Source organism: Terrapene carolina, unplaced genomic scaffold (genome assembly GCF_002925995.2).
Source record: "Terrapene carolina triunguis isolate 2854851 unplaced genomic scaffold, T_m_triunguis-2.0 Scaffold96, whole genome shotgun sequence".
In the NCBI taxonomy this organism is placed as follows: Eukaryota; Metazoa; Chordata; order Testudines; family Emydidae; genus Terrapene; species Terrapene triunguis.
Genome location: NW_020664447.1, coordinates 39,129,612 through 39,157,152, shown reverse-complemented (window position 1 = coordinate 39,157,152; position 27,541 = coordinate 39,129,612). Strand labels below are relative to the sequence as shown.

The 27,541-nt window shown below is 41.9% G+C and overlaps 1 protein-coding gene across 2 annotated transcripts in view; it reads right to left on the bottom strand.

The window, feature by feature from the left end:
- UBR1 (ubiquitin protein ligase E3 component n-recognin 1) overlaps positions 1-27,541 on the bottom strand; it is a 142,000-nt gene that overhangs the window by 81,299 nt on the left and 33,160 nt on the right. For both annotated transcript variants that reach the window (XM_026651302.2, XM_026651303.2), the window contains exons 12-22: positions 27,153-27,310; positions 20,623-20,722; positions 20,198-20,326; positions 18,887-19,067; positions 15,376-15,437; positions 10,961-11,071; positions 8,875-8,940; positions 8,117-8,218; positions 7,159-7,222; positions 2,243-2,367; positions 880-932 (exon numbers count right to left, since the gene is read on the bottom strand). In XM_026651302.2, coding sequence (XP_026507087.1) covers positions 880-932; positions 2,243-2,367; positions 7,159-7,222; positions 8,117-8,218; positions 8,875-8,940; positions 10,961-11,071; positions 15,376-15,437; positions 18,887-19,067; positions 20,198-20,326; positions 20,623-20,722; positions 27,153-27,310 — 1,151 coding nt within the window. The remainder of the gene's footprint in view (positions 1-879; positions 933-2,242; positions 2,368-7,158; positions 7,223-8,116; positions 8,219-8,874; positions 8,941-10,960; positions 11,072-15,375; positions 15,438-18,886; positions 19,068-20,197; positions 20,327-20,622; positions 20,723-27,152; positions 27,311-27,541) is intronic.

The following is a 27,541-nucleotide window of genomic DNA, read 5'->3' as shown; positions in this document are numbered from 1 at the left end:
CTATGGTTCCCTTTGGTTAAATGTAAACAGAGCAAGCCACAAGCAATTCAGAATAAGGGAGACTACAGCAATTGAATTGGAAGTTTTTGTTGTGTGGTTGTTGGTTTTTTGGACAGAATCATAACTGACCAAAATCAATTCAGATGTCAAAGTACCATAATCGATGGTTTCCTTGGTTGCCTATGAAAAGGATCTTTTCTACCTACAGGTGGTAGCCAACAGTTTCCTGGCAGAAAAGTAAACAAGTAAAGAGCAGTCTAAACCAAACATTAGGGGAGATTTTCAAAAGGTAAAAAGGGCGGGTAGCGGTATGGTGGCCAGCTACCACAAAAGAAAGTGAGCTTTTAAAAATCTCCTCCATTAGTATGGGGGACTCCAGGAGTCCCAAGAGTTCTCAAACTGAATTTGAAAAAACCCTCAGGCCTTCCATATCCCTATTTTACACTTATATTTGCTTTCATTTGTGTATAGAAAAGTATTTCAAGCTTACAAAACAGGAGAGGAGTTTGTGTAGCATGACCAACAGTCTAATTAGGGTACATCTATACTGCAATAAAAGACAAGCAGCATGGTCGCAGCTGGCTCAGGTCAGCTGACTCAGGCTCATGGGGCTAAAAACTGCAGAGCAGACGTTCGGACTCAGGCCAGAGCCCAGGCTCTGAAACCCTGTGAATGGGGTGGGTCTCAGAGCCTGGGCTCCAGCCCGAGTGTCTACCCTGCAAATTTTAGCTCGGCAGCATAAGCCTCACAAACCCAAGTCAATTGACCCAGGTTCTGAGACTCAGTGCTGTGGATTTTTTTTATTGCAGTGTAAATGAATCCTTAGAGCTCTCATCCCTTCACCTGAATGTTATCTATAAAGTAGTATTAAGAGCTTACTTGAATACGGCCACTTTGTTTATTACTTTCTCCAAGCCAGTTTCATTGTTTTCCTGTTAAAACATTTAACACAGAGCATATTTTTACATACACATATATACTACAGTATTAGGTTACAGTCTAGAATATTAGGACTAAAATATGACAGTTCATAACATGCAAGACCAACCTATCAGTATCAGAATCTATACCAGCCTGTATCTACTCTAATAAAATCACCTCAAATCGATCACTTGTGAAATACGCCATTATTAATGCAACAAAAACCCACGGACAGTTTGCATGGTAAGTATGAAGAGCCATCTAGATCAAGTCCATATTTAACCTATGGACTAATGTATTTTGTCAATGCTCATCCAAAACTCAGATATTCAAATTACAAATATGATGATGAGTAAAATAATAAGTACTCCCACCCCTGGAATGGGAAATGTAAAAGGATGTCCAAGAGAGAACATCAAGACTCCTTTGCTCACTGAACTACCTTCAGACATTACTTTTATCAGAGTTGTGCCCCATCCAAAGAGCAATTTTTCACCTTACTATTAAGCGAGGGCAGGCCACACAGTTTTTAATTCTGAAAGGTTAGTCTCTAAAAATGGCATTCGTGGAATCTATGTTTCGGGTTTACAATAATTTTCATAATATACTCAGTTTGAAAGCAAAATGAGGGTTTTTTCTCCTAACTGCCAGCCCTATAAAAATCAGTCTGGGCTATGACAGTTAAAATGAATTCTTTCCATCTTGTTCTTTATCAGAAGTAAATTTTTCAGCAGGACAAAACTATACTTTCAACTACACCTGTGCAATTGTTTTCAAATAGATTTGCACAATGGTAACTGATTAGAATTTAGTAAATAATACTGTTGATGCATAAGATGGAATAGAGTTCAGCTCCCCCTCTTTCAGCTGCACTAGCTCTGCAGGTCCAACAGAAGAAATCATTTAAAAAAATATTTGTCATAGTTAGTAGCTATGACTCAGAATAAACTCAAAACTCCTGCTCCCTGAGTACCAAAATGCAATCCTTCTACAGTATTTTTTCAGATTAGAACCATACTATGAATGTGTATATTTGTACTAGGACAATGACTGGTTCTAGGATGTTCTTGGCTGCAGGCTGCCAGTCTGAAGGACACAGACACACAACTAACTGTGGACGGTTGTTAAATTTCCCTTGAAGAGCACCATGCATTTATCTTTAACAAGGGGGGGAAACACTCATCTTACCAAAATGTAGTCATACTTCACTGTAACTCTAAATCCAAAATCTGTGGTTTCCATCAAAAGATAAAGTAAAACACTAAAGAAATAGGGAGTAGAAGAGGGAAGGAAGCAAAAAAAAAAAAAAATATAGACTCACATTCTCAGGCAAAGATTTGGCAATAGCACTGTGAGCCATTGGGTCAATGCAGAGCAGATGAATAATTTCTCTCATAGTAATTTCTTCTTTTGTCACACTACTCACTCCAGGCACGTATCTTTCCCCTACCAGGAAGCCATAAAAGGAGAAAAAAGGAAAACACGAAGGTTAAAAATACACTTCTGATTCACTCATACAGAAAAACAGTTACTAACCTGCTCTGTAATTGTTCTTCTTCAAAATGTGTTGCACATGTCCACTCCACTTCAGATGCGTGCATGCCCAGTGCACTAGCGTCCCTCAGCTGTACATCAGGTCAGTGCATGCCCTCTCTGCTGCCTCCTACTGTTACACAGTATTACAAAAAGGTGGAGCCACACTCTACCCCAATGGTCCCCAAACTGTGGGACTGGGCCATTCGGGGCAGCAGCCTATATCTGTGCCTGGAGGTCATCTGACCCAGGCTTTGTTCAGGGATAAGCTACTTCAGCATACCTGAGGGCTGAGTCACTGCAGGCTCTGCTTATGGGATGAGTTAGTGAAGCTGAGTTGCTGCAGCAGGTCTACACTACAGCCGGGATCAGTGCTCTGAGCTCGATCCACCGGCAGTCGACTTAGCGGGTCTAGTGAAGATCCGCCAAATCGACAGCAGATCGCTCTCCAGTCGACCCCGGTACTCTACCCCCGACAAGACAAGTGAGGTAAGTTGATGGGAGAGTTTCTCCCGTCGACCCCTTGTGGTAATTCGACCTAAGGTACGTCGACTCCAGCTATGTTATTCACATAGCTGGAGTTGCGTAGCGTAGGTTGACTTAACGCGGTAGTATAGACATAGCCTTAGTGATGAGTCACTGCAGGCTCTGTTGGAGGGGTGAGTCTTGGCAACTGAGAGAGCAGCCCTGGTCTTACTGTTGGTTTGCCTCACGGGGGGGGAGGGGAAGGGGGTGACTGTTTAAACCCCTGGAAGGGGACAGGATACCTCCACTCAGCGCTTTAGGAGGCAGGGAAGATGGCGGTTGCCATAATACACTGCAGTGGGTTCCAGAACAGCCTCCTTTATTGGGAGCACTTCTCAAGATCCCAAGATATTAACCAATCTGCATGAACTCTTGTGAATTATTTCCACTTGAATATTTAGCAAGGAAGCCACACTCTGTAAGAGGTCCTGGTGGGCCCAATAATTGTCTAGCGCAGGTGAGGAAACCCCAGATACTACTCGGACAACGAGAAGGAGGAATCCAACACTAGTTGAGGTGGAGATTTGCCCAATCCCTCCAAATGGAGATTCACTGAGGCAGGTTCCCCATGTTCAGTACTCGGCTTGGCACTGGGAGTGGCTTCCTGCAGTTCTTGCCATGCAGGTTCACAATGTCTACCGGAGAATGTAGAGGGGGAAGGGTATGGAGAGGATTTGGAGACAGCAGGAAAATCCATGAGTTCCAATACAGCCACTGATATGGCACTGGAGCCCAATTTCTTCCCAATCATGGCTCCCTACTAGCCAGCCAACAGGGAGACTCTGCTGGATACCAAAAGGTGAAAACTTCTCAGAGGAGACTGAAGGCTTATGTGACGCAGCCATGACATGCAAGATCCCACTTCTAACTTACCTAGCCAGGGAAGAGAGGCGTCTCTTGGTGCCAGAGTGGTGCCAGGAGTCCTTAGAGGACAGCATTGGGGAAATCATAGCCGGGTTGCGTATGAGGGGGTACCAGAGTGTCCACAGGGTACCCATGGTATTGGGTACTGAACACTAGTAGCCAGCAAATCCGTGACATTGTCCATCAGTAATGGTCAAAATGTCTGCTGGACTCCCAGAGAAACCAGCACCAAGAGACTCAGAAGATTGTGTGCCGTGGCATATGCCTTGGGTGTTGATGGCATCAGGAGACTCTCTTGCTGCTGAGGGTAGAGTGCGCTTGGTGCTGAAGCACTCTTTGGTGCAGATACTATTCTCCCCTTCTTCCCAGTTTGATCACTGGATGTGGACCTTGCTCACCTGGGATGACAGGTCTCCAATGCTGCTTCTTAGGTACTGGAGAAGGAGATTGGCACTGAGACTCTCCCATCGCAGTGGGAGTGCTCCTGACCAAAGCAGAGGCACTTGGTGCCCACCCTGAGCAGGAAGACTCCAAGGGTGGGAACAAAGCTGTCGTCCTAAGATGCTTAGTTTGACCTCCCTGTTTTTTTTTTTTAGTTCTGGCTTGAAGTCCCTGCAGATTTGGTACCTGTCTCTAATGTGAGCTTCTCCTAGGCACTTCAGGTACCCATAGTATGGTCACTGACTGGCACTGGGTTCTTGCATGCATCGCAAAGTTTGAAATCTGGGGACTGAGGCATGCCCTAGCCCTGGGCATCAGAACCCAATCTAGAGGGAACTAGTTATACTAAGTAAACTAGTAAAAAAGGAAACCTAATAGTAGAAAATTAAACTAAGACTATAAACTAAGACAGTGATCCCCAACCTTTTCCGTGGGCGGGCGCTGGATGACTACCCACCGGGGACCGTGGCTGCCGGACAAGCAGCTACCGAAATGCCGCAGTGAAGCGGCAACATCAAGAGACGTCGCCGCCGAAATGCCGCCGAAATTCAGCAGCAGCGCTTCTTGACGTTGCCGCTTCACGGCGGCATTTCGGTGGCTGCTTGTCCGGTGGCCAGTAGGCGGGCGCACATGGATGCCCTGGCAGGCACCATCGCACCCGCGGGCACCGCATTGGGGACCCCTGAACTAAGACTATAAAACAACTATTAAACAATAAAACACTAAGAAAAAGGGAAACACCTACAACAGCAAGATAAAACACTCCGACAATCATCACAGGCGATAAATAGAACTGAGATAGGTTGGCTCCACCCTTTATACCATTGCACAGCAGCATGAGAAAAGATACTGATGGGTACATTGGAGGGAAAAATTTCTGACGCTAGTGCACTGGGTGTGCGCACACTTGAAGTGGAATGGACAGATGCAATCAGTCAAAGAAGAACTATACTCCTGTACAGATATTTCATAGGACAAAATTTGTGAAACTATTCCCCGAACGATATTTGAGGGCAAAAGGGAGAAAGATTTTTTTAAACTGTCAAATTTTTTTTTGCTGCCCATAAGAACTCCATACTGGTTCAGACTAGTGGTCCTTCTAGCCCAGTATCTTGTCTTTCCACAGTGGCCAGAGTCAGTGGCTTCAGAGGAAATGAACAGTACAGGACAATTATTGAGCCAGTGATGGAACCTATCCTCCATGAACTTATCTAATGCTTTTTTGAACCCAGTTATACTTTTGGCCTTCACAACATTCCACTGGCAACAAGTTGCAGAGGTTGACTTTGTGTTGTGTGAAGACGTACTTCCTTCTGTTTGTTTTATACCTGCTGCCTATTAATTTCATTGGGTGACCCCTGGGTCTTGTGTTAAGTGAAGGGGTAAATAACACTTCCCTATTTGTTTTTTCCACACAACTCATGATTTTAATTGAACTGTTGTATCCCCCTTCAGTCACCTCTTTTCTAAGATAAACAGATCCACTCTTTTTACTCTCTCCTCATATGAAAGCTGTTCCATACACCTAATCATTTTTTGTTGCCCTTCTCTGTGCTTTTTCCAATTTGAATATATTTTTGGAGATAGGGAGATCAGAACTGCAAACAGTATTCCAGGTGTGGCTTAACCATGGATTTATCTTATTATCAATCCCTTTCCTAATAATTTCTTACATACTGTTAGCCTTTTTGACCACTGTTGATCATTAAGAGAACTATCCACAATGACGCCAAGATCTCTTTCTTGAATGGAGACTTTTTTTTTTTTTTTTTTTTTTTTTAAATGGTATTACATTTTATCTCTGCATCCCATCTGGAGGTGACATATACCCAGTCAATATGGCAACAGTTGAAGTCCCATATTATTACTGGATTTTCTGTTTTTGTAGCCTCTCTAATCTCCCAAATGGTTCCTCAGTTCCTAATAAACCTAAATCCCTCCTCCCAACACCATCATCTCATACATGCATTGAATGTTCTGCCTGTCTAACTGGCCCTGCATGTGGAACTGGAAGCATTTTGGAGAATGCTACCATGGAGGTTCTGGACTCTCATCTCTTGCCTAACATTTGGCCTCCAGAACCCTAAGTATTGATACCTACATGTATCACAACCACCAGCTCCTCCCCAGCACTACACAAGTCTGTCTAGATGTCTTGAGAGGTCCGCAATCTTTGCACCTAGCAGGCAATTCACCATGTGGTTCTCCCGGTAGGGTTGCCATCCCTCCAGCATTGTCCTGGAGTCTCCAGGAATTAAAGATTAATCTTTAATTAAAGATTATGTCATATGCTGAAACCTCCAGGAATACATCCAGCCGAAATTGGGAAACCCTATCTCAAACCCAAATATTCAGGGTTATTACTGTTCTATTATAATAAAGTTTCTTTGGTGAGGTATAGGGATTTGCTTTGCTTTCTCAAGTATTGTCACCTATATGGTACAGCAACGTATATAATGTTAGAAATATTTTAGTTAGTTACATCATCACATCAGGATAATGGATATTAGGCATAAAGTTAAGGAATAGGTTCTTCTCTTTATATGATACCTGAATAAAACATTGTGGAATTATCTAACAGCCTATACTGTATACAAGACACATTAGTTTCAGATGTCATGTTTGCGTGTCATAGAACCACCTACTTAAGAGTTACCCAGTATCAACCCCAACCATCTAAATTAAAATACAGAGAAATGTCTAATGGAAAAGGTCATCCATCAAGTCTGTCCTTTCCAGCAGCAAATATCCATAACTTTTTAACTACTGCCCTACAGAGAGAAAAGAAGCTAAATTACAGCCAATCCAAAAAGCAAAAGAAATCCCAAACCACAAAAATCAGATCTCATTTTTACTGTAAACAGAGTTTCTTACCCACAACATAGATGAGAACCTGCAGCATTTCTTCTATTAATATATTACATTGCTTGGTCAAATCCTATAGGTTTAAAAAAAAAATTTTTTAAACAAAAAAAGTTGCTGGGTCAGGGAATAATGCAGTTAAATGGGAAACCCAGGCTTGAAGTTAACTTAAGGGTTTCCATAGATGACATTGTGAACATTTGAGCTGAGACCAATTTACTGTTTTAATAGAAAAACCACCCTCCAACCTGAAGCATTACAATCTGGAGAGACCGCCTAGACGATCATCTGTGGGTATTGTTCTGTGAATAAAATGCAAAATTAACATAGTAGGAAGGGATATAACTGGGAAAATTGTGTCCTGAATGAAGAGGTAGGTGAAAACCCTACACACCCTGAAGAATTGACAGGAGAAACCAGGAAAACTGCATTCAGAATAAAAAGATACATGAATATGCCTTAAAAGACACAGACGTGTTGAGGGGAAAAGCTTCCTGATTTTTATCAGACAACCTATGAAATAACAGTACTGGTAGAGACCTGCTCTGTATACAAACAGTAATCCTACTTAATGCATACAGAGGATAAAGGATGCAAACCAAAGACATCCTGAAGCAAGATATTAACACAGAATGTGGAGAGAATTAGATGAGAAAGACGCATTGCTTTTCTTTGATAAAATCATATGCCATTCCACTATTAACATTATTTGAATTGCACGGTAACTAGCAAGCAATTTGGACAGAGACACTGAAGACAGCAAAACCTATTTGTTTTACACTGAGAACAAGAAACTTTCTACTACAGAGGAGAAAAAAAATCACTTAGCTAACCACTGGATCACTTGTAACTTATGTTACTATTTTTGGTATGGTCTTATGATTGCAGTGGAACAGCTGCAGCTAGTTTCCTTGCTGATGTTCTATAACCTTGAAAGAGGAGAATTAATAAATAGTTCCTTGCTGTTTACCTGGTCTTTGGTGGGCATGATCTTCTTGAAGGCATTGACAAGCTCATACCTCTGTAGTATCAGCAACAGGAAAAGGTTTGGATCCATAAACGATGCACCAATCTGCCAGATACCCCACATCCCAAGAGCTTTAGTTAGCATCAAATTTCTTCATTAAAGTATGAAAAATATCCCTCTTTCAACATCAATTTTAAATAGGAAATAAAGCTAACAAATTCAGAGCTAAGTACACAGTGAAAGCAGTTCAAGATTTAAAGCACAAAATTATGGGCTACACAAATTAATGTTATAAAAGTGTTTCAGTTGAAAAATCAATGCATAGCTTCTTGATATTTTTGGAAGTCTTAGCTCCCTTTTAAGGGTTAACAGACATTAAAACCACACCCAAAACCAGAACTAAAGAACTAACTTAAATATCCTATCTGGCCATCTTTGTAAGTCACTCATAAGTATATCGTTTTCAACTACTAGGCAAGGTAGAGGATCTGTGTTTGGGGCAAACATGAGATGAGGAAAGTGGGGCAGAGCATACAAGTAATGACAATAAAAAGTAGAGAAGAATTTCTACATCGTATGACTTGCAATGTACGGTTGGGTCATTTGTGCAATCGGTACTATCCAGATATAGGGAAGCTTATTATAATTTGTGTTGCTACATAGCACTAATTAAAATTAAAAGCAAAACCACACAAAATTTGATGAATGAGACAAGGAACTAGGAAGTACTTTGTGTCGGCAGTAATTTAAAAGGTTTCTACCTGCAGCATGATGATGTCTTTATCATACATCTCTTCTCTACATTTAACATCCTGGTAATAGAACACCTGTGTAAATAAATAATACAAACAAAGTTTCACTAGAGAAAAAACAGTCATCTAAAAAATTCCTTTATATTTCCTGCACATTCTATTTTCACAAAAAAAAAAGCTTCAAACATTTGTTCCCAGAAGTTTAAAGTGAGCCTACACTGGGATACTGTGGCTTTCAAGTCTTTGTACAATCCATTAGATTACACATATACTGCACCTCTCGTTTCAATTCATAGTCTTAGATTAACATGCACCCACTAAATAGGGAAAATAAGGTAAATGTAACATCTTCAGCTATTAACCACTTACTCCTCACCAGTTAAACAACATCCCAGGTTCTCCAAAGCTGTGGAGCATTCTTATTTCACACTGAAGCAAAAGGAGATTATATCCATGTATCTAAAGGGCAGAATTTTGCCTTTAGTTTTCCATGGCATCTACAAAATACAACGCACCACAGAAGTGCTTGTTATTGATAATTAAGAGGTACCCCATTAAGAGTCCTTTGGGACTTGCAGATCTTCATTTTACATTTTTTCACACAATGATAACTCTAGGCTAAGTAGTACCCTGGTATTTACATTTATTACGCCTGAGGGCATTCTGTGACAAAAATTAAAATTCTGCAATAAAAAAAATCAAGTTTTATTTGTCAATAAATAAATGTAGAAGCTCCAGCATGGCAGTGGGGAGCACAGGCCACTGGCTGCACAAAGGTGGGAGATCACCCTGCTGCCTTCCCACCCCTGGGACACAGACTCAGTGGTGAGGCTGCACCCGACCCTGACACAGCACAAGGCCTGGACCTGCTCCCAAACTCCCTGAGGCCCTGCCCCTCTGTGCCAGGTGCACCAGGTGTGGGGCAAGCAGGCTCAACCAGGCAGGATCCAAGTGTGGAGGGGGATCACTATGGGGGGGAATCTAGGCGTGGGGTGAGAGGATTCTGTGTGGGACAATCTGGGTGCAGGCAGCTCAGTGGGAGGTCTGGGTGTGGAGGGATCTAGATGCACAGAGGCTCACTGGGGGGGGTTCCAGGTGCAGGGGCAATGGGACTCTGCAGGGGGTTCTAGGTGGCTGGGACTCAGTGGAGGGGTCTGGGTGTGGGGTTCTCAGCAGGGGGGCCTGGGTGCTGGGGCAGTGGGGCTTGGTGGGGGTCTGGATGCAGCTAGTTGGGGGTCAGTGGTGTGGGGGTCTGGATGTGGGGGTTCAGGGTGGTGCAGGGAGATGGGGCTCATCAGGGTGAGGGTTTGAGTGCAGGGAGCTCAGTTGGGGGTGGTTTGGGTGCAGGAGTGGGGGTCCGGAGGCATGGCATCTGGATGCAGGAGACTCCAGATGCAGGGGCTGAGGTTCAACGGGATGGGGTTTGGGTATGGAGGACTAGGGGGGTTCTGGGTGTACGGGGTGAGGCTTGGTGGGGGTGTCTGGGTATGGAAGGTCCGGATGCATGGGGATGCATTGGGCGGATGGGTGAGCAGCTCCCCGTACAGTCACCCTCCTCCCGCAGCTGAGGAGCTATGGAGGCAGGAAGCAGGGAAGGATGCTGAGCTTCCTGGAGGAAGTTTCTGGGGGTGGGTCTGATACAGCCCCAGACACTCCTTGCAGGGGAAGAGAAAGTCCCATCCTCTCCTGCCTCCAGCCCAGCTGGGACTAGCAGCTGATCCCGGCTCAGGGTAGGAGCCACTGGCTGGGGTGTCCCAAGCCCTGTCATGATTTACCTCTCCACCGGCTGCTCTGGGTGCCTGAAACAATGTATCTGCACAGCTAGGGAGTGGTGCATGACTGCTCTTGCAGCTTCCCTTTGCTTCCCTGTCAGTGTGTCATTTTTCTGCGGGGAAGCAAAGAAATCTGCAGAGGACGTGAATTCTGCGCACATGCAGTGGCACACAATTCCCCCAGGAGTAATTTATACTTATGTTATGCAGGCTTACCACATGAGCTTCTTCTGCATCAGGTGGATCAGCCATCCTTAGTACCAATGGGAAATGTTGGCACAAACTAACAGGACACAATCACGAATACATACTACAGAGAGTACCTGACTTATTAGAGAGAGCCCATTCCTTCTCCACATCTCTGCAGCAACCTGAGCAACCAACACTAGACAGCGCAAAGGGTATTCCACTAGCAGCTCCACTTGGAATTGTTCCTTAAAAAAAAAATCAAAAAAAAATCAATCAAAGTAGTTAAAACTGTCAACAGATTTAATATAGTAGAAATCTTGACTAATAAAAAAAAATAAAAATCAATGATTACAAGATAATACAAAAGACCTAAACTGGACACAAAAGAAAATAGTACTTCTTAGGACAGAGGGATATTCTGAACTCAGTTTTCCTTTTGGCATCCCCTTTTAAAGCCTTCTGATCTCATCATAATTTATTTTCTACTCTGGTGCTCACCATAGCCCTGATCAAGCAAACTGAACCAGGTAGGTGGTTATGTGGAGCCTCAGTGAGTTCAAATGGACTTCACATGGGTGCAGGGGCTCTGCAGTATCTCTCTAGTATCAGTGCTACATTGAGACAACTGCTGTTCTGTAGAGTGAACTGACTAATCAATTCATCTATGTAATCCAAACATCAGCCCCAAAGCAGCCACTGTAAGGAATCCTTCTCTTACTAGTAGGAAAGATAAAGCAAATAGGAAAGTAACTCTGAGGCAGACCTTTTAAAATTGTTCCAGGAAACACTAAGTCCCACTCCTACCCCTGAGTTTGGCCACATCACACCCACTGAAGTTCAAGAAACCCATAGAAATATTTGAGCCACCACTTGCAAAGCAGACCCAGTCCCTTTCTGGCTGGGAGACCCAGGGAATAATAATATTCCCCACTCAACAGAAATTTTCAACATTATCTTCCAAGAAGTGAACCTTTCAACCTTCCTGAAAAATGCAATAGTCTACTCAATCCTCAGGAAGTCAACATTTAATGCAGACCAGCTTTACAGCTAAATAAATAAAAATCAAGAAAGTAGTAACCAAGTTCCAACAATATATGACATCTGCCAACATTCTGGATGCTACTCAGTTAGGCTTCAAACCAAGGGACAAGATAGAGGCAGTACTCATAGCACTAAAAGATGTCTTCCTTGTGGCAATAAAGGCCACATCTCAATGCTCGTACTGCTTGACCTCTCTGCAGCTTTCCATAGAGTTGATCACACCATACTACTGACCTGCCTACAACATGTCTGGAGTAGATATCTCAGCACTACAGTGGCTCCAACCATTCCTCTCCAAGAGGACCTCAAAGGTACACAGAGATCCCACAGCAATCCTTTCCTTCTTCAAAGTCTACATGGAACTACTTGAAAAGGTGGTAAGCCATCACATGTTCCAGTCCCAAAAACATGCAGGTGACACCCTGCTGTATACCTCACTTTCAACATGTAATTGGCACCATTGCAAGACTGTACAAGAGAGCAGTTCACGGATGGGGAACAGTTGGCTCAAATTAAATCCAAGAGTGAAGAGATACTGGTTGGAAGGACAAAAACTTTTGAAGACCTAGCTGGGACTTTGGTCTCCGCTTGCATGTAAGACATTTGCTCCACACTCCCCATTGATAAAAGTGGTGTGAATCCTCAAGGTCATTCCTAATTATATATAATCAGGCAGCATCAGTGGTGAAAAGTGCCTTCCACCTGCACCTTGATAGGGAACATCACTCCTTCTTCCAGGACAAGAATCTGGTCACAGTGATCCATACTTTCCTCATGTCCAAACTAAAATGCTGTAAATCACTATCTGGTTGCAAGACAGAAGCTCCAGCTTATACAGAACGCATCTGCCAACCTCCTCAATAGGAAGGGCCACCGTAAACTTATCTCCCCAGTGTTCTGATCCCTTCTATGGTTCCTATACATTTCCACTGATGGTTCTAAGCCTCGATCGTCATCTTCCAAGCCACCAAGTCAACCCAGAGACATCAGCAATTATGTCTCCATCAGTGATCTGCCAAGATACGTGCAATCCACACAGACAATGCATCTTATAAAATTCAAGAAGATTTTAAGAGCTGTAAGTAAAACATTTGCAGTTGTTGGAATTCAGCTGTGGAATGAATGAACACAGGAGATCAAACTAATCCAGAATGTAAAAATTTCAGGGCACAATGCAAGTCTCTCTTCTTTGACAAAGCATCTCCACCATATTCAACAGTGTTTTGGGCCTCCCTTGGAAATTCTTAAAGCTGAAACCAAGATGCTCTCTGCATGACCACTGCAGACATAAGCTGTTCCAATAGGTCTCTCCTGGTAGATGTAGTCAATACCGATGAGGATGTCTTAGAAGGCACCGAGATTGTATGAGAGGCACGGCATTTACCTGGTACCGAGAATGAACTGGAGAATGATGTAGGTACAGACATTACCGAAGGAGTTATAGGTACCACCTTCTTAGAAAAGGAGTGCTTAAACTCCTGAGCTCTGCTTCTGCAGTATAGACAGTCTTGGTACGAAAGCACGTTTGGTGCGTCTGTTCTTAGAAGAGCCTGGAGCCACCCACATGAGGTTAATACTGATAGTACCTGGAGACTCAACAGTACCCAGTTGTTTAGTTGCAGGACACCAAGACTTCTTTTAAGCAGACTCCTTCTGAGGAGAATGGTCACCTTTTTATGGGTCTTCCCCGAGGATTTACCTCAAGTAGATCCAGGTGAACATGCCAAAATCAAAGGGGCACTGTGTTCACTCCCAGGCTGATGTCAGGGGGTTTGTCCTGGCCTAGATCTGAAGCTGGGTGGAGAAAATGCTCCATCATGAAGAGTCTGAGCCTTATCTCATGATTTCTCTTCGACCCTACCCTTAAAAGCAGAACAGCTAGAGCACTTTTGAGGAATATGCAACTCCCCCAAGCAGTGGATACACTGGAAATGCCCATCACTGACCAGGATAGTTTCCCAGCAAGTGAGGCACCATTTGAAGCCTGGAGAGCAAAAGTGATCTGAGGAAAAAGCCCCACCCCTCCCCCATCCTATAAGGGGGGAAATGATTGAGACCAAGAGAGAGCGAGAGAGAGACAGAATTTTATTCCTATTTAGTACATCCTTTAATAAGTGAAAATATAATCACATATTATTAAAACACTGCATGCAACCGAGGAAACCTCCTCCACAAATGATTTCATTAATCAGTGCAGAACCACCTTTAGGGCTATATTGGCCTACGTGCACCCTAAGAGTATTGGGGAAGGTCTTATGCATTCTCAGATGTTTCTCCTGATCAATGAACAGAGAGTTGGCTTTGACAGCCAGGTCATGCTCCAGGTTAGATTTGCTGCAGACCAACATAGAATCATAGAATATCAGGGTTGGAAGGGACCTCAGGAGGTCATCTAGTTCAACCCCCTGCTCAGAGCAGGACCAATCCCCAGACAGATTTTTGCCCCAGATCCCTAAATGACCCCCTAAAGGATTGAACTCACAATCCTGAGTTTAGCAGGCCAATGTTCAAACCACTGAGCTATCCCTCCCCCCAAACATCTGCAAGGTGTCCTCTGCGTCCCTCAACGTTTGCCAAAGGCTCTGGATGGTGTTATCGATTTCATGGACTTCGTTAACAAGGCATAACTGGGTGAATCCCAGCTCAGCTCCATGTTTGACTTCTGTGTGCGCTCGGCCAGAACGGGGTGGGTGCGGGAGACAGTGTATTTTCAAATAGAAAGGCACCTAATGCTGTGTCTCAGGCAGAAGCAGTTGAGAAGGAACTGGGGTTAGTTCAACCATGCAGCCCTATATAGCCTTGGTGCAGGGCACAAGGATGTATGGGACACATGACTACTATCAAGAATCTCCAAAGATGCAGCCTGAAGTGAAGCACCCCAGGGACATACTTGAAGAAGAAGAAAAATTAGTTACTACAGCAATTGGCACAATAGAAAATAGTGTAGTACCATTGATCCCGCTACAGTGGAAGGATTTTACTAGGCATTGAATCTCTAGGGGTACAAAAATAAGAACACTGAGGGAAAAGCAGTACTTGTTCAAAACATATAATAGATATCTCTTGAGAAAGAGAACAGTTTGAACTCTGAGTCAAAACAGCAGCACATAGTAATGCCATACAAAAAACCTGGGATCGAATGTCATCTAGGGAATTTTAAGCTGGTACAGACAGAACAGTTGACAGGTGGGATACTATTATTTTTCAGGGAATAAGTTAACTACAGAGGATTTAGCACTCTCTCTTGAATATTAGTAATGCCTCTAAAGTAAGGTTGTATGTCCTTTCCCTCCTATAATGTTGATTTAGTTCAGAGGATTCCTAGGGAGCTCTCTGGTATTTAAAAAGAAACCAAACCAACCATTTCTTTTTCTGCACAATTTGCTCTAGAAAACTATTAGAAATAGTGTTTAACCATCTTTTCTCTTCCCTCACTATTAAGATGCTCACCAGAAAGTAATTCAGCAATAAAAGCCAAGCTCAGTTACCATCTGAAGCAGACACTTACAGAAGGCACAAACTCCTGCAGTCTTGAGATTGCTCCAGTCTTGCTTAATCGTACATGTAGGCCTATAGAACAAAGAAGAGAAAAGTCAACATAAATCAAAGGCAACCAAATTAGCTTTTCAATCAGATTATAAATGCAAGACCAAAGTGTTGCAAATCTGAGACAAACCTGACAAGCTATAAGCAGAGTTTGCTAAATAGTATTTACAAACTTACGATTTCTTGCTTAAGTGACAAGTCTGTGGTCACGTATTATGTAATCAAGGGAGCATTCTCACTAAAGATTACAAGATCTGATACAAGTTGCCTTCGTGGCCAGTGCAGTGACAAGAAATACAGTTTAGGAACAGCATCTGGTTTCATTTGGACTTTAGGGAAAGCAATAGCTACTCGCTGCATAGGTCCTTCATGTTCAACCTGAAAATCTGGACTGGCATGAAAAATGGTGTGTCTTTTTTTGGGGGTGAGGGGGGAAGAAGAGATGTTGATGGTAGTGAGATATAGGGCAGTGGTTGACACTGCTGAACTCTTTTTCCTTCTCTTCAGCTAGGCACTCTGCAGCACAGAGCTAAATGGTGGTGATGGTCAAAAGGATGTGTAGCTCTGCTGTTTGCATGCAACCTAAATGTAGGAAGAATCTTCCCTCAAAACTAAGTCTGATAGGGTAAATCTATTTGGCTTGTAAATCCTGTGATAAAGTTAAGACAGTACAAATGGTTGGTGCTTAGATTGCCCTGCTGCCCCACAAAGTCCCTATATGAGTTGATGAAGTTCCTCTTGACTTATGGGAACATGAAATCATCAAGGCCAACAGTGCCCAGGAATTTTGCAATCCACATAGATGATGATTATTCTGAGTTAGCCCAAGACTTCCTGACTACCATGACCATAATGGGATTATCCCAGGTAGTTGTCTGTGCAAACTCATGCAGAGTCTGCAGATCGACTATGTGTGGCCAGCTGGTGTTTGGGTTAGAATAAGAGACTGCAGGATTGGATGTTATACATGCAATGGACTAATTACTGCCTCCTGTAGTCTAAAGTCAGGGCTGCAATTTCCTTGTCACAGTGAGGGACCTGTTCTGAGGATCTTCCCTCAGGAGTTAAGGAAGTGGTCTCATGAATAGAGAGAGTTCCATTCTCCTAAAATTCCCAGCTTTACATCTCCAGTTCATATGGCCCAGAGGATGCAGTTGAGCATCTGTCAGTGTTTAGCAGCAAATGGGGCATAGAAAGAAGTACATTAGCCAAGGCTCAGTCCAGAGAATGCCATGGTGATAATGGTAGAGTGGGGGAAGCAATATGGATGTCTTAGATTTTCAGTGGCTTTTAAATGATTATGTGCACCTAGGATAGCTTCCCCCCTACCACTCTCCAGATTAGCGCCTAGCCATTCCTCTATTTTAAGTGTGGACATAGCTACTGTAATCTTTGTCACTTCAAGATCAGCCTGCTGCAGTATGCTCTACATAGGGCTATATCTTAAATCTATCTGAAACTAATGCAAAATGCAAGTGCTTATTTGTTAGGCAGGGGATCTGGTCATGACTATGATACCGGTGTTCCTGGATCTATACCAGTGGTGGGCAACCTGCTGCCCGTCAGGGTAATCCGCTGGTGGGCCGCAAGACAGTGTTTACATTGACTGTCTGCAGGCATAGCTGCCCGCAGCTCCCAATGGCTGCAGTTTGCCGTTCCTGGCCAATGGGAGCTGCGGGAAGCGGTGTCGGCCGCAGGAACATGCTGGCTGCTGCTTCCAGCAGCTCCCGTTGGCCAGGAACAGTGAACCACTGCCACTGGGAACTGCAGCTGGCCATGCTTGTGGACAGTCAATGTAAACAAACTGTCTCGCAGCCCACCAGTGGATTACCCCGATGGGCTGCGTGCAGCCCGCGGGCCGCAGGTTGCCCACCACTGATCTATACTATTTACCTGTTAGTTTCCGAGGAGAGTTTACAAAGGTGTTGCTTTTGTATGTTCTTATTTAGGGCTGTGTAGAAGAGCCATACTGTGTAATGACAGTGATCATGTAGCCCTGTTGTCTGAAGGGACTTCGGTGGGAATGAACAGAAGAGGCGATCGAGTGATCCATCCTGGGTTGTTCATGCCCAGCTTCTGATTTGCGACTAGCTGACTTGAGAGATTGCCTCTTGTTCCCCCATGAAATATGGCTACAATTGGGTCTATGGAAGTGCTAGTGTCAGAGTTTCCTCAGTTTAGGAGGAAACTGCCGGCACAGCATTCCCATTGCAGTTCATGCTCTCTCCCCAAATCATTTGGGTTTAAAATAACCCAGGCTTCTTGACCTTTAGAGTGCAAAGCCCATCTCTTTGTATAGGTCAAGGGGTATAAGATTTGAGATGTTTATGGAAGGTGAGAGAAAAATTTGTTGTTGTTGTTTACTAACTGGGATTTTGTGTGCGCCAAGCTTGGCCACTGGTCTGTTCATGCTGTTTTTGTCTGTTATGGACTGAATTTTTAAATGCAAGTTAGGGCCCCTAGTCCCTAAGCAGGCTCTCTTTTGGGTTTGTATGTTCATATTAAAATCAATATTTCTGATTTGCTAACTCTTCCAAACCATCAAAAACCACCCTCTTTCCCCTCCCCCCCATACACCCCGCAAGACTCAGTGTCACAGCAACCTTATAGGAAAGAAGGCTCCCTGACAAAAGAGGGTGCTGCAGAACGGGGGGGAGGGGGGAGGAGGGGAATTATCCCCTCCTCCTTCCCACAGGTCAGTGTTTCCCAAACTTGGGACGCCGCTTGTGTAGGGAAAGCCCCTGGTGGGCCAGGCCAGTTTGTTTACCTGCCGTGTCCGCAGGTTCGGCCGATCGCGGCCCCCAGTGGCCGCGGTTTGCTGCTCCAGGCCAATGGGAGCTGCTGGACGTGGCGGCCAGTACGTCCCTCGGCCCGCGCCGCTTCCAGCGGCTCCCATTGGCCTGGAGCAGCAAACTGCGGCCACTGGGGGCCGCGATCGGCCGAACCTGCGGACACGGCAGGTAAACAAACTGGCCCGGCCCACCAGGAGCTTTCCCTACACAAGCGGCGTCCCAAGTTTGGGAAAAACTGCCACAGGTGATAAGCAAGTTGCACTCACTCTGCAATTTGAAACTCAGGGTGGAGGGGACCAGAGCATTGCCTCTGAAAAAGTTCAAATCTCTGTTTTTAAAGTACGGTAAAATTTGAAAATCATTTCCTATGTAGTGAGCTTTCCCCCTCTTAAAATTATACTATAGTCACATGATTTATTCAATATACTTACTCTGATGCTATAAAAACACTAACTTGGGTAACAATAATTTCCAGAGAAACCATATTTAACTTTTAAACCCAGTACAAAGCAATGGCTATTTTGACAAATTTTAGACTACTTTTCCACATTTAAACTATAAATACATTTTTGGACAATGCCAGAGAATAAATAACATACCTGAAGAATGACGAAGAGGAGATGAAAGATGAAACTCCAATTACAAAAAGCAATTCAAAAAGTAAAGCATGTTGATTCTCACCTGCAAGCATCCTGGACAGTGGCAGGTGTATGCTGACAGGGTCTACTGACACTCTGTAACGTTTGCTTTCCAAAGTGTGGCCACATAACTGAAGCACTGTCTTCTCCCGTGAATGGCTACTTGTGCTGCACCTCATCACAGCTGTATGGCACTCTTTGTAAGCCTCCAGCAACAGGTCTTCCTAAAATTGAAAAGATTTTTATGCAGTTCATTAAACAAAACCCACACACAAATACACCCCTCATCCTCCTGCCATTTGTTTTCATGGTTTTATGAGGTCACTAAAAATCCATGACAGTTATTTCTTTATTCCTTAGTACAGGTCCATATATTAATGTACATGTAGAAGGCTACAGAAAACAAAGTTTTGCCTGTTTGTTACACCTATATATTAATCATTACTATTTACCTGCATAAAATTCCCCCCCGCCATCAAAAATGTCGTTTCATCAAAATTTTCCAAGGAAAAATGTGAATTTCTATAAAATCTTTTGAATTTGACTGTCAAATCTGAAATGAAAAATTTCATTTCAAATCCACAATTCAAAGTAAAAATTGTCCATTTTGTTTTGACTTAAAATCTCATTTTGTTTTGATTTTTGAAAACAAAGATTGTGACTTTCCCATTTTCAGTTTTTGGATTCCTCCCTCTGCCTTTAATTTTTCATCCCCTTCCCTTCCTGCATTGCTAAATAAAATCAGACAAATAGCAAAGGGCCCATATGTACTACATCTTTCAATGTACTCCAGAAGACTATTTCCAAACTCCATTATTTGAGAAACTAATTCTTTCCTGATCCAATATGTTAGGTTTCAACCTGAAGTGAGTTTAGTTTTAGTCAAGTTATAAACCTGTGAGAAGAGGAGATTACAATGGAAATGCTTAACAGACTTCACTATGGTGGTGCTTAATATCAGGTACAGCTATAATACATACAGATGATTATAAACTAGTATCTAAATACAACTATACTCCCTAACTAGGTTCTTGTACCATACCCACTGTGGTATCAGATTATATTACTATCCAGAAGAGGAATGGGACTTTTTTTTGCAGAAACTTAAGTCTCTGCAGGCCTGAAATTTCCTTTCAAACAAACAAGTAGTCAGGTAACCACGCTCTATGTACTTAGTAAAAGAACAAACTGCAGATTGTTAAAAAATAATCTGTTAATGGGTTGGTTTTTAAAAGAAGGGGAACTATAAGGTTCTGTATCGTGCAATAGTGCAGCTTTTCAGAAAAGCTTCTAGTTCACTAAACAATATACTCAACAGCCACATGCATAAGAACCACAAATAGTATTTCCTTACATCACAGGCACACCACTCTTGGAACATCAAAAGAATGTTCTTCAGCTGCATCTGGATAGTAATGGCTGCTTCCCAATCCGGGTCCACCTCGATATGTTGACCGATCTGTCTCTGTATCTCCTCCATCCCCTGCAACGAAGGGCCCCATAGAATATTCACCAAGGTAAATGATCAAATGCTTAAACAACAGAAAATCCCATAAACAGAAGGGAAAAACGTAGGCTGTTCACAGATGGCTAAAACAGGTATGGTGTTACATCTACCCTCACCCACCCAAGATACAGATTTAAGAATCTGTGATCTCAGTTTTGTGTCTGCAACATGCAGAACATTACCATGGAGAACCATTACTATGTGAACAGATGACAAATATTCCAATATCTTTGGAATGGCACATTAGAAAAACATTATTAAATGTACGGTACCTGCATACAAGTCAGAATCCTCAGGAAAGACCGGAATCCTTCCAAAAACTGTACCCTCAGTCTGTCTGTCCACACTGTAGGCTTAGTGATTAAGATATACCTGTCCCAAAAAATGGTATTGCTCACGGTTTAGGATTTTCTTTTGCCCATATTTATATCTAGAATGTTTTCAAATTCATTAAAGTCATTAGCATCATCACCATGTCACGCCACCATCTGTTATCGCAAAAACTCTCAGTAAGACTTCCCAAACTAGCAGAGGTACCAGCTACAGGATTCCAGTGTTCGGAATTACTATAATTTGAATGCAGAGGTATTATAGGCTGTAGGTATCTTACTTTTACGCACTAGATTAATAATTTAAGAGTAACTTGGGATCTCTCAGGATTCAAAGTACTATGTAAATATAGCGTATTATGAAGTTTTGCCAGGTGTACTAGAATGGCAAGGATTAAAGAGTCAAGTTTCCCAGACCACCTTACTGCAGGGGGTATACTTTTGTATTACTATGTTTATCCATAGAGCTAGTTTAAAAAAAAAAATAATAATAATAATAATAATAATACACAAGGAAGGGGAGTTGTCAAGAAAATTTCATCAACATTTGTCACATTTGTTTTCCATTTAGACCTTTATATTTTTATGAGATAGTTCACCAAAAATTGGAATTTAACAAAATTTTTACCAGCTCTAGTCATCCACTGGGCCACTTCAGATTTCTGAATAGAAACAACGCAGCCTATTTCAGGGTAGATACAGGAAAAGATGTTGGTCCATATAATACTTTACTAGTGCTAAATTTCTCTTCATATAGTCTTCCCTAACTAAAGGAATTCTAAGACCTCCAACACTTTGTATCTGTAAACCTTCCATATTACTTAGCTATACTTATTACCCATCCTCAATTATGGGAATATTTTATACTGAAATATATAAAGTGAAGTGATAAGGCAGAGCCTGGAAGTATAATTTAATAAATTTTGCAGTTTGGTACTTTTTAGTGAACTCAGGATCCATCACTATCATCTGCACAGTTAATGTACTTTTGCCAAGCCTTTTTGAGCTAAGGTAGTGACAGGTGGTTTAAATCACATAAAAATATTGATGCTAAAAAAAAAAAAAAAAATGTATATTTATTTTCATCTAACACCAACTGAAAATATGCCCTTTGCTTGACCTAACCCAATAGTTTCTAGAAACAAAACTAGTTAGGAGGAAGGCTTTTGGGGTTGCACATCCAAGCAGCCAGAATAAAACTACAGGATATGTTAGGAGTACCACCACTATCTGAGTTTAGGGAACTTTGACCTCATTCATTAAGCAGCCTTAGCAGTATAAAAAACGACCATAATGGTCACTCTTCATTCTGCTGTTTTAGATTATGGTCTGAACTAAGATTTTTACACTAAGAATCATACTGGATTTAAGCCTTCCCACTGCTATCACCAAAATAACTTCAGTAAAGGAACCAGATCCAACTCTCAGTGCACTCAATGAGAATAATCTCATTAATTTTAAGGCAAATTGGATTGGGCCTTGAAGTGAGATGTGTAACAAGGTTCTTAGTAAGTGGAACATTTTAAATAAAAAGGTCTTTTTTTTGCTAGAGAGAGGAGGTTGTACTGTAGGGAAGAATCTTGCATTGGCAAGGACATGGGCTTAACATAACACTGGTCTACAATTTTTGAGAAGTCGCCTGCTTCAGAGATAAAATGTGCTATTTATTATGTATTTTGATGTGCTGAATTCAAATATGACAATTAAAACAACTGATTGGCTACTGTTTCTAAGATATTTAAGTTTTTACATTTTATGTCTATGTATATTGTGTAGATAGTAGAGTTTTAATCATAAATTGTAAACCTAGGTCTTTTCATGTGTTTATGGTTGCTTTACATGATAATATTTCACCTGTCCTGTTTATGTAACACTTTAAAAATCAGCCAAAGGGTTATATAAATAAAATTTATTATGAAACAAAAGGCAAAAAACTATTCTGTACATAGTTTAGTCCTATTCAGTGTCTACTCGGCGCTTCTTGGCTTGTCTCTTGTATTCATTAAATGGAGCATCTCTTGTCACTGTCCAGCAATAGTCTGCAAGCATTGATGGGCTCCATTTGCCCTGATAGCGTTTCTCCATTGTTGCAATGTCCTGATGAAATCGCTCGCCGTGCTCGTCGCTCACTGCTCCGCAGTTCGGTGGAAAAAAATCTCGATGACAGTGCAAAAAATGTATCTTTAGTGACATGTTGCAACCAAGGCTTTTGTATGCCTTGAGGAGGTTTTCCACCAACAACCTGTAGTTGTCTGCCTTGTTGTTTCCGAGAAAATTGATTGCCACTAACTGGAAGGCTTTCCATGCTGTCTTTTCCTTGCCACGCAGTGCATGGTCAAATGCATCATCTCAAAGAAGTTCACGAATCTGAGGACCAACAAAGACACTTTCCTTTATCTTAGTTTCACTTAACCTTGGAAATTTTCCACGGAGGTACTTGAAAGCTGCTTGTGTTTTGTCAATGGCCTTGACAAAGTTCTTCATCAGACCCAGCTTGATGTGTAAGGGTGGTAACAAAATCTTCCTTGATTCAACAAGTGGTGGATGCAGAACACTTTTCCTCCCAGGCTCCAATGACTGTCGGAGTGGCCAATCTTTCTTGATGTAGTGGGAATCTCTTACACGACTATCCCATTCGCAGAGAAAACAGCAGTACTTTGTGTATCCAGTCTGCAGACCAAGCAAGAGAGCAACAACCTTCAAAATCGCCACAAAGCTGCCACTGATGTTGGTCATAGTTTATGCACCTCAAAAGTTGTTTCATGTTGTCATAGGTTTCCTTCATATGGACTGCATGACCAACTGGAATTGATGGCAAAACATTGCCATTATGCAGTAAAACAGCTTTAAGACTCGTCTTCGACGAATCAATGAACAGTCTCCACTCATCTGGATCGTGAACGATGTTGAGGGCTGCCATCACACCATCGATGTTGTTGCAGGCTACAAGATCACCTTCCATGAAGAAGAATGGGACAAGATCCTTTTGATGGTCACGGAACATGGAAACCCTAACATCACCTGCCAGGAGATTCCACTGCTGTAGTCTGGAGCCCAACAGCTCTGCCTTACTCTTGGGTAGTTCCAAATCCCTGACAAGGTCATTCAGTTCACCTTGTGTTATGAGGTGTGGTTCAGAGGAGGAGGATGGGAGAAAATGTGGGTCCTGTGACATTGATGGTTCAGGACCAGAAGTTTCATCCTCTTCCTCGTCTGACTCAAGTGAGAATGATTCTGGTGCATCAGGAACCGGCAGTCCTTCTCCATGGGGTACTGGGCGTATAGCTGATGGAATGTTTGGATAATGCACAGTCCACTTTTTCTTCTTTGACACACCTTTCCCAACTGGAGGCACCATGCAGAAGTAACAATTGCTGGTATGATCTGTTGGCTCTCTCCAAATCATTGGCACTGCAAAAGGCATAGATTTCCTTTTCCTGTTCAACCACTGGCGAAGATTTGTTGCACAAGTGTTGCAGCATATGTGTGGGGCCCACCTCTTGTCCTGATCTCCAATTTTGCAGCCAAAATAAAGGTGATAGGCTTTCTTAACCATAGTGGTTATACTGCGCTTTTGTGATGCAAAAGTCACTTCACCACAAACATAGCAGAAGTTATCTGCACTGTTCACACAAGTACGAGGCATCTCTGATCACTTTGGCTAAACAGAAATGTGTCCCTTTGCAAAATCAAACACTGACAAATAAGAGAGCATGACACTGTATGATTTCTAGAGCTGATATAGGGCAATCTGTTCAGCAGAGTGATGTAAGCTTCGTTAGGATTGCATCATCCATGACTTCTAGGAATAACATGATGCAATTCATATCATGTATGACGCAATACCAGCTTCAGATTGCATCATTCATTGTTTTGCATAAAAAGCAAGTACTGTCCAAACCCAGTCATAGATTTATTCATAGATCCAGTCAAAGATGTATTTTAGTCATTTCTGGTTTAAATTGAGATCCCTTCCCTTTATAACTCACTTATCCTCCGCCATTCCCAAGTCAAGGGTCGTATATACTGACCCAATAGCATATCTTGAAAACTAGAGCCAATCAACAATTTTCAGCATCATTTTCGTTCTCAGTGACCCAGAATTAGTAAAGTTTGACTACATTTATTTCAGAAGCATTTTGGCTGTAGAGCAGTGATAGCCTGAGTTCTTATTTCTAGGCTCAGGGCCCATTCCTAAACAAAACTGGGCTAGGGATGTATTTTAAATCTCCTCTTCATTTTATTGATGTATTGACTCTAAAGTCCATTTTAAATCATCTTCTCAACCAAAAGGGCCAACTCCCCCCCCTTTTTTCCCCTTACTTTTTGCTGCTGACAACATGCTATATTGCGCTGGCAGTCCTGTTCTTGTTACAGTAAGCAACTAAACTAATCTCAGTTCTGGAGGTTTGGGTTCATATTTATCTGGGTTGAAACCAATAATTTTGCTTTTAATCTCAGTCTCTACTATTCACCTATCCTCTCCACAATTGTATCACACTACGATATAGGACTAGACTACTGGCAATTATGCATATCAGGATTGAGGTGCATTATTAGAGCTGTGTGTGGAAGCTCACAAAACCTCTATCTACTATTATTAATCCCTCACTTTTATGAACACTACTATTAACAAACGTCATGTAAAAAATGTGGGGGTTTTTTGGACAGATTCTTTTTGACTGTTTAATTCATGACTCCACCAGCAAAAACAATGATTTCTTCTATGGACAAAATACTGTTATGGAACTGACAGTTTTAAAATTCCCCCTAGTGTTCTGTCTGGCTATTTTCTTAAGATAATATATTTTCTGGGAAAATAATTCAAGTGACAAACATTTTGAGAAAAATAATTTTAAAAGTAACTAACCAATTTCAATTGGTAGAGAGAATACAAAATGTTTATTTCATAAATATACAAAATCCTTATCTAGGAGCACTGTACATGATGGATTCAAATTCTTCCACGCAAATGGAAAAAAAAAACCCTAACATTATGATTAGTTGAGATTTCATTAAAAACTTACGTAAAGTCCAGTTCTAGTCTGAAAATAATGATTGTAAAATAGATTAGATTTTAAAGTCAGAGGGGACTACTATAATCATCTGGTTTGGTCCCCTAAATAAAACAGGCCAAACAATTTCACCCAGTAATTCCTGCAATGGAGGGAATTTTTCTTCACTGCTGTGTAAATTAACACTATCAAGTACACTAATTTGTAGTTTAACTAGGCCATATATTTTAGACAGACCTCCAGTCTCAATGTAAAGATTTCAAGGGAAATGAAGTTCTTTGGTAAGACATTGCAATGATTAATTACCCTCAATAAGAATCTGCAATTTATTTCCAATTTGAATTTTTCTAACTTCAGTTTCCAGCCACAGGAATTTGCTATGCCTTAATCTGCTAGATTAAAGGGCATTACAATCTCAGTGACCTCAGGACCTCATTATCAGTTGCTCAGACCCATAATAGGTCGTTTCTATAAGAGTGTGTGTGTGCGTGTGTGCGTGTGCGCTAGAATAGTTGATAGCCTGATAAACCCAGTGTTTCCTGGAGATTCTCATTGCTTTACGTAAAAGAACAGGATTTTGGAGAACTTCTTGATTGATTTTCAGTTCACATTTTTCTTGCCTTTCTAACACTAACTTCTAAAACTTCAATTTTATTTTGACCATAAAACCAAGAACAAATATTAAAGAAAAATATTTGCCATTCGAATAGTTTTATGAAAAAAATTCAAAGCAACTGACCCCTTTAAATGTGCAAAAATGGTCTCACAGCAGCTATTTCCATTAGCAATGATCCACCAACTGTATCTTTCCAGGTCTACTTTAATCATTCTAACTGGTGGTATCAATCTATTTCTGAACACAATACACTGTCATGGGTGTTTACAATTGGGCTCATGCCTGCGAATATACAAACAGTACCCAATGAGATTTAAATAACTAAAATCTCTTTGCTTACTTGCCCAATTACACTATTTTTAGTTTACAAGATGCATAACCTAAATATACATAACAGAACCTTAAAGCAGGCATTTGTATCTGTTGTAACCAAAATTTTCTGAACAAATTATGTTAAGAATGACGGCCCAAAGAACGGTCACAAAATTCTATCAACTATTGAACTACGTACTGAACATCTACTCAATAGCCAGAAGAAGTGTGGCATTAGATACATTAACAATTTAAAACTAATCCATCACCACTATGTATCACTAATTTACAATTAGCATGACCTTCACCCCCATGACTATGCTGGCATTATCAAAGACACCATGAAACACTAGTGGAGCCAGCTTATGAGGACAAAATTCAAGATGTGTCCCCACTGGGTTTGTTGCAGTACTGCATTTTTTGCAGTTTCTTTTGATACGTTAAACTATTTGGGATCTACTTTAAAGCAAGGTGACAAGGAAATCTGTTTGTGGAAGATTTTCATACTCCCTGCTTAAATGTACACTTACTTGAGGTCATATATGACTGCATACACCCGACTCAGTTTGTCCTGGCTGTAACCCTGGAAGTTGAACTTGTCATTCTTGTCCAGGTACTCTGGCAGCACTTCTAGTAGTGTCTCTGTGATGACGGTAATTACATTTTGCTCTTCAATAAGATGGCGTGCCTGTGTGGGAAATGGTGTTTCAACAATAGGAATCTGTCTGGCTGCAAGAATAAGCAGACTCTCTCTACTCCTATTAATTCATCATTTGGATGTTTGACACTTGTGGCAAAGCAGCTTATAGTTTACCAAACATTCTCTAGTGCTGTGTCTCCGCTGAGCCACACATGCAATAAAGAGGATGGTGTCTAAAAATCTATAGTGCCATATTGCAGTTTTGACCCACTAGTACAG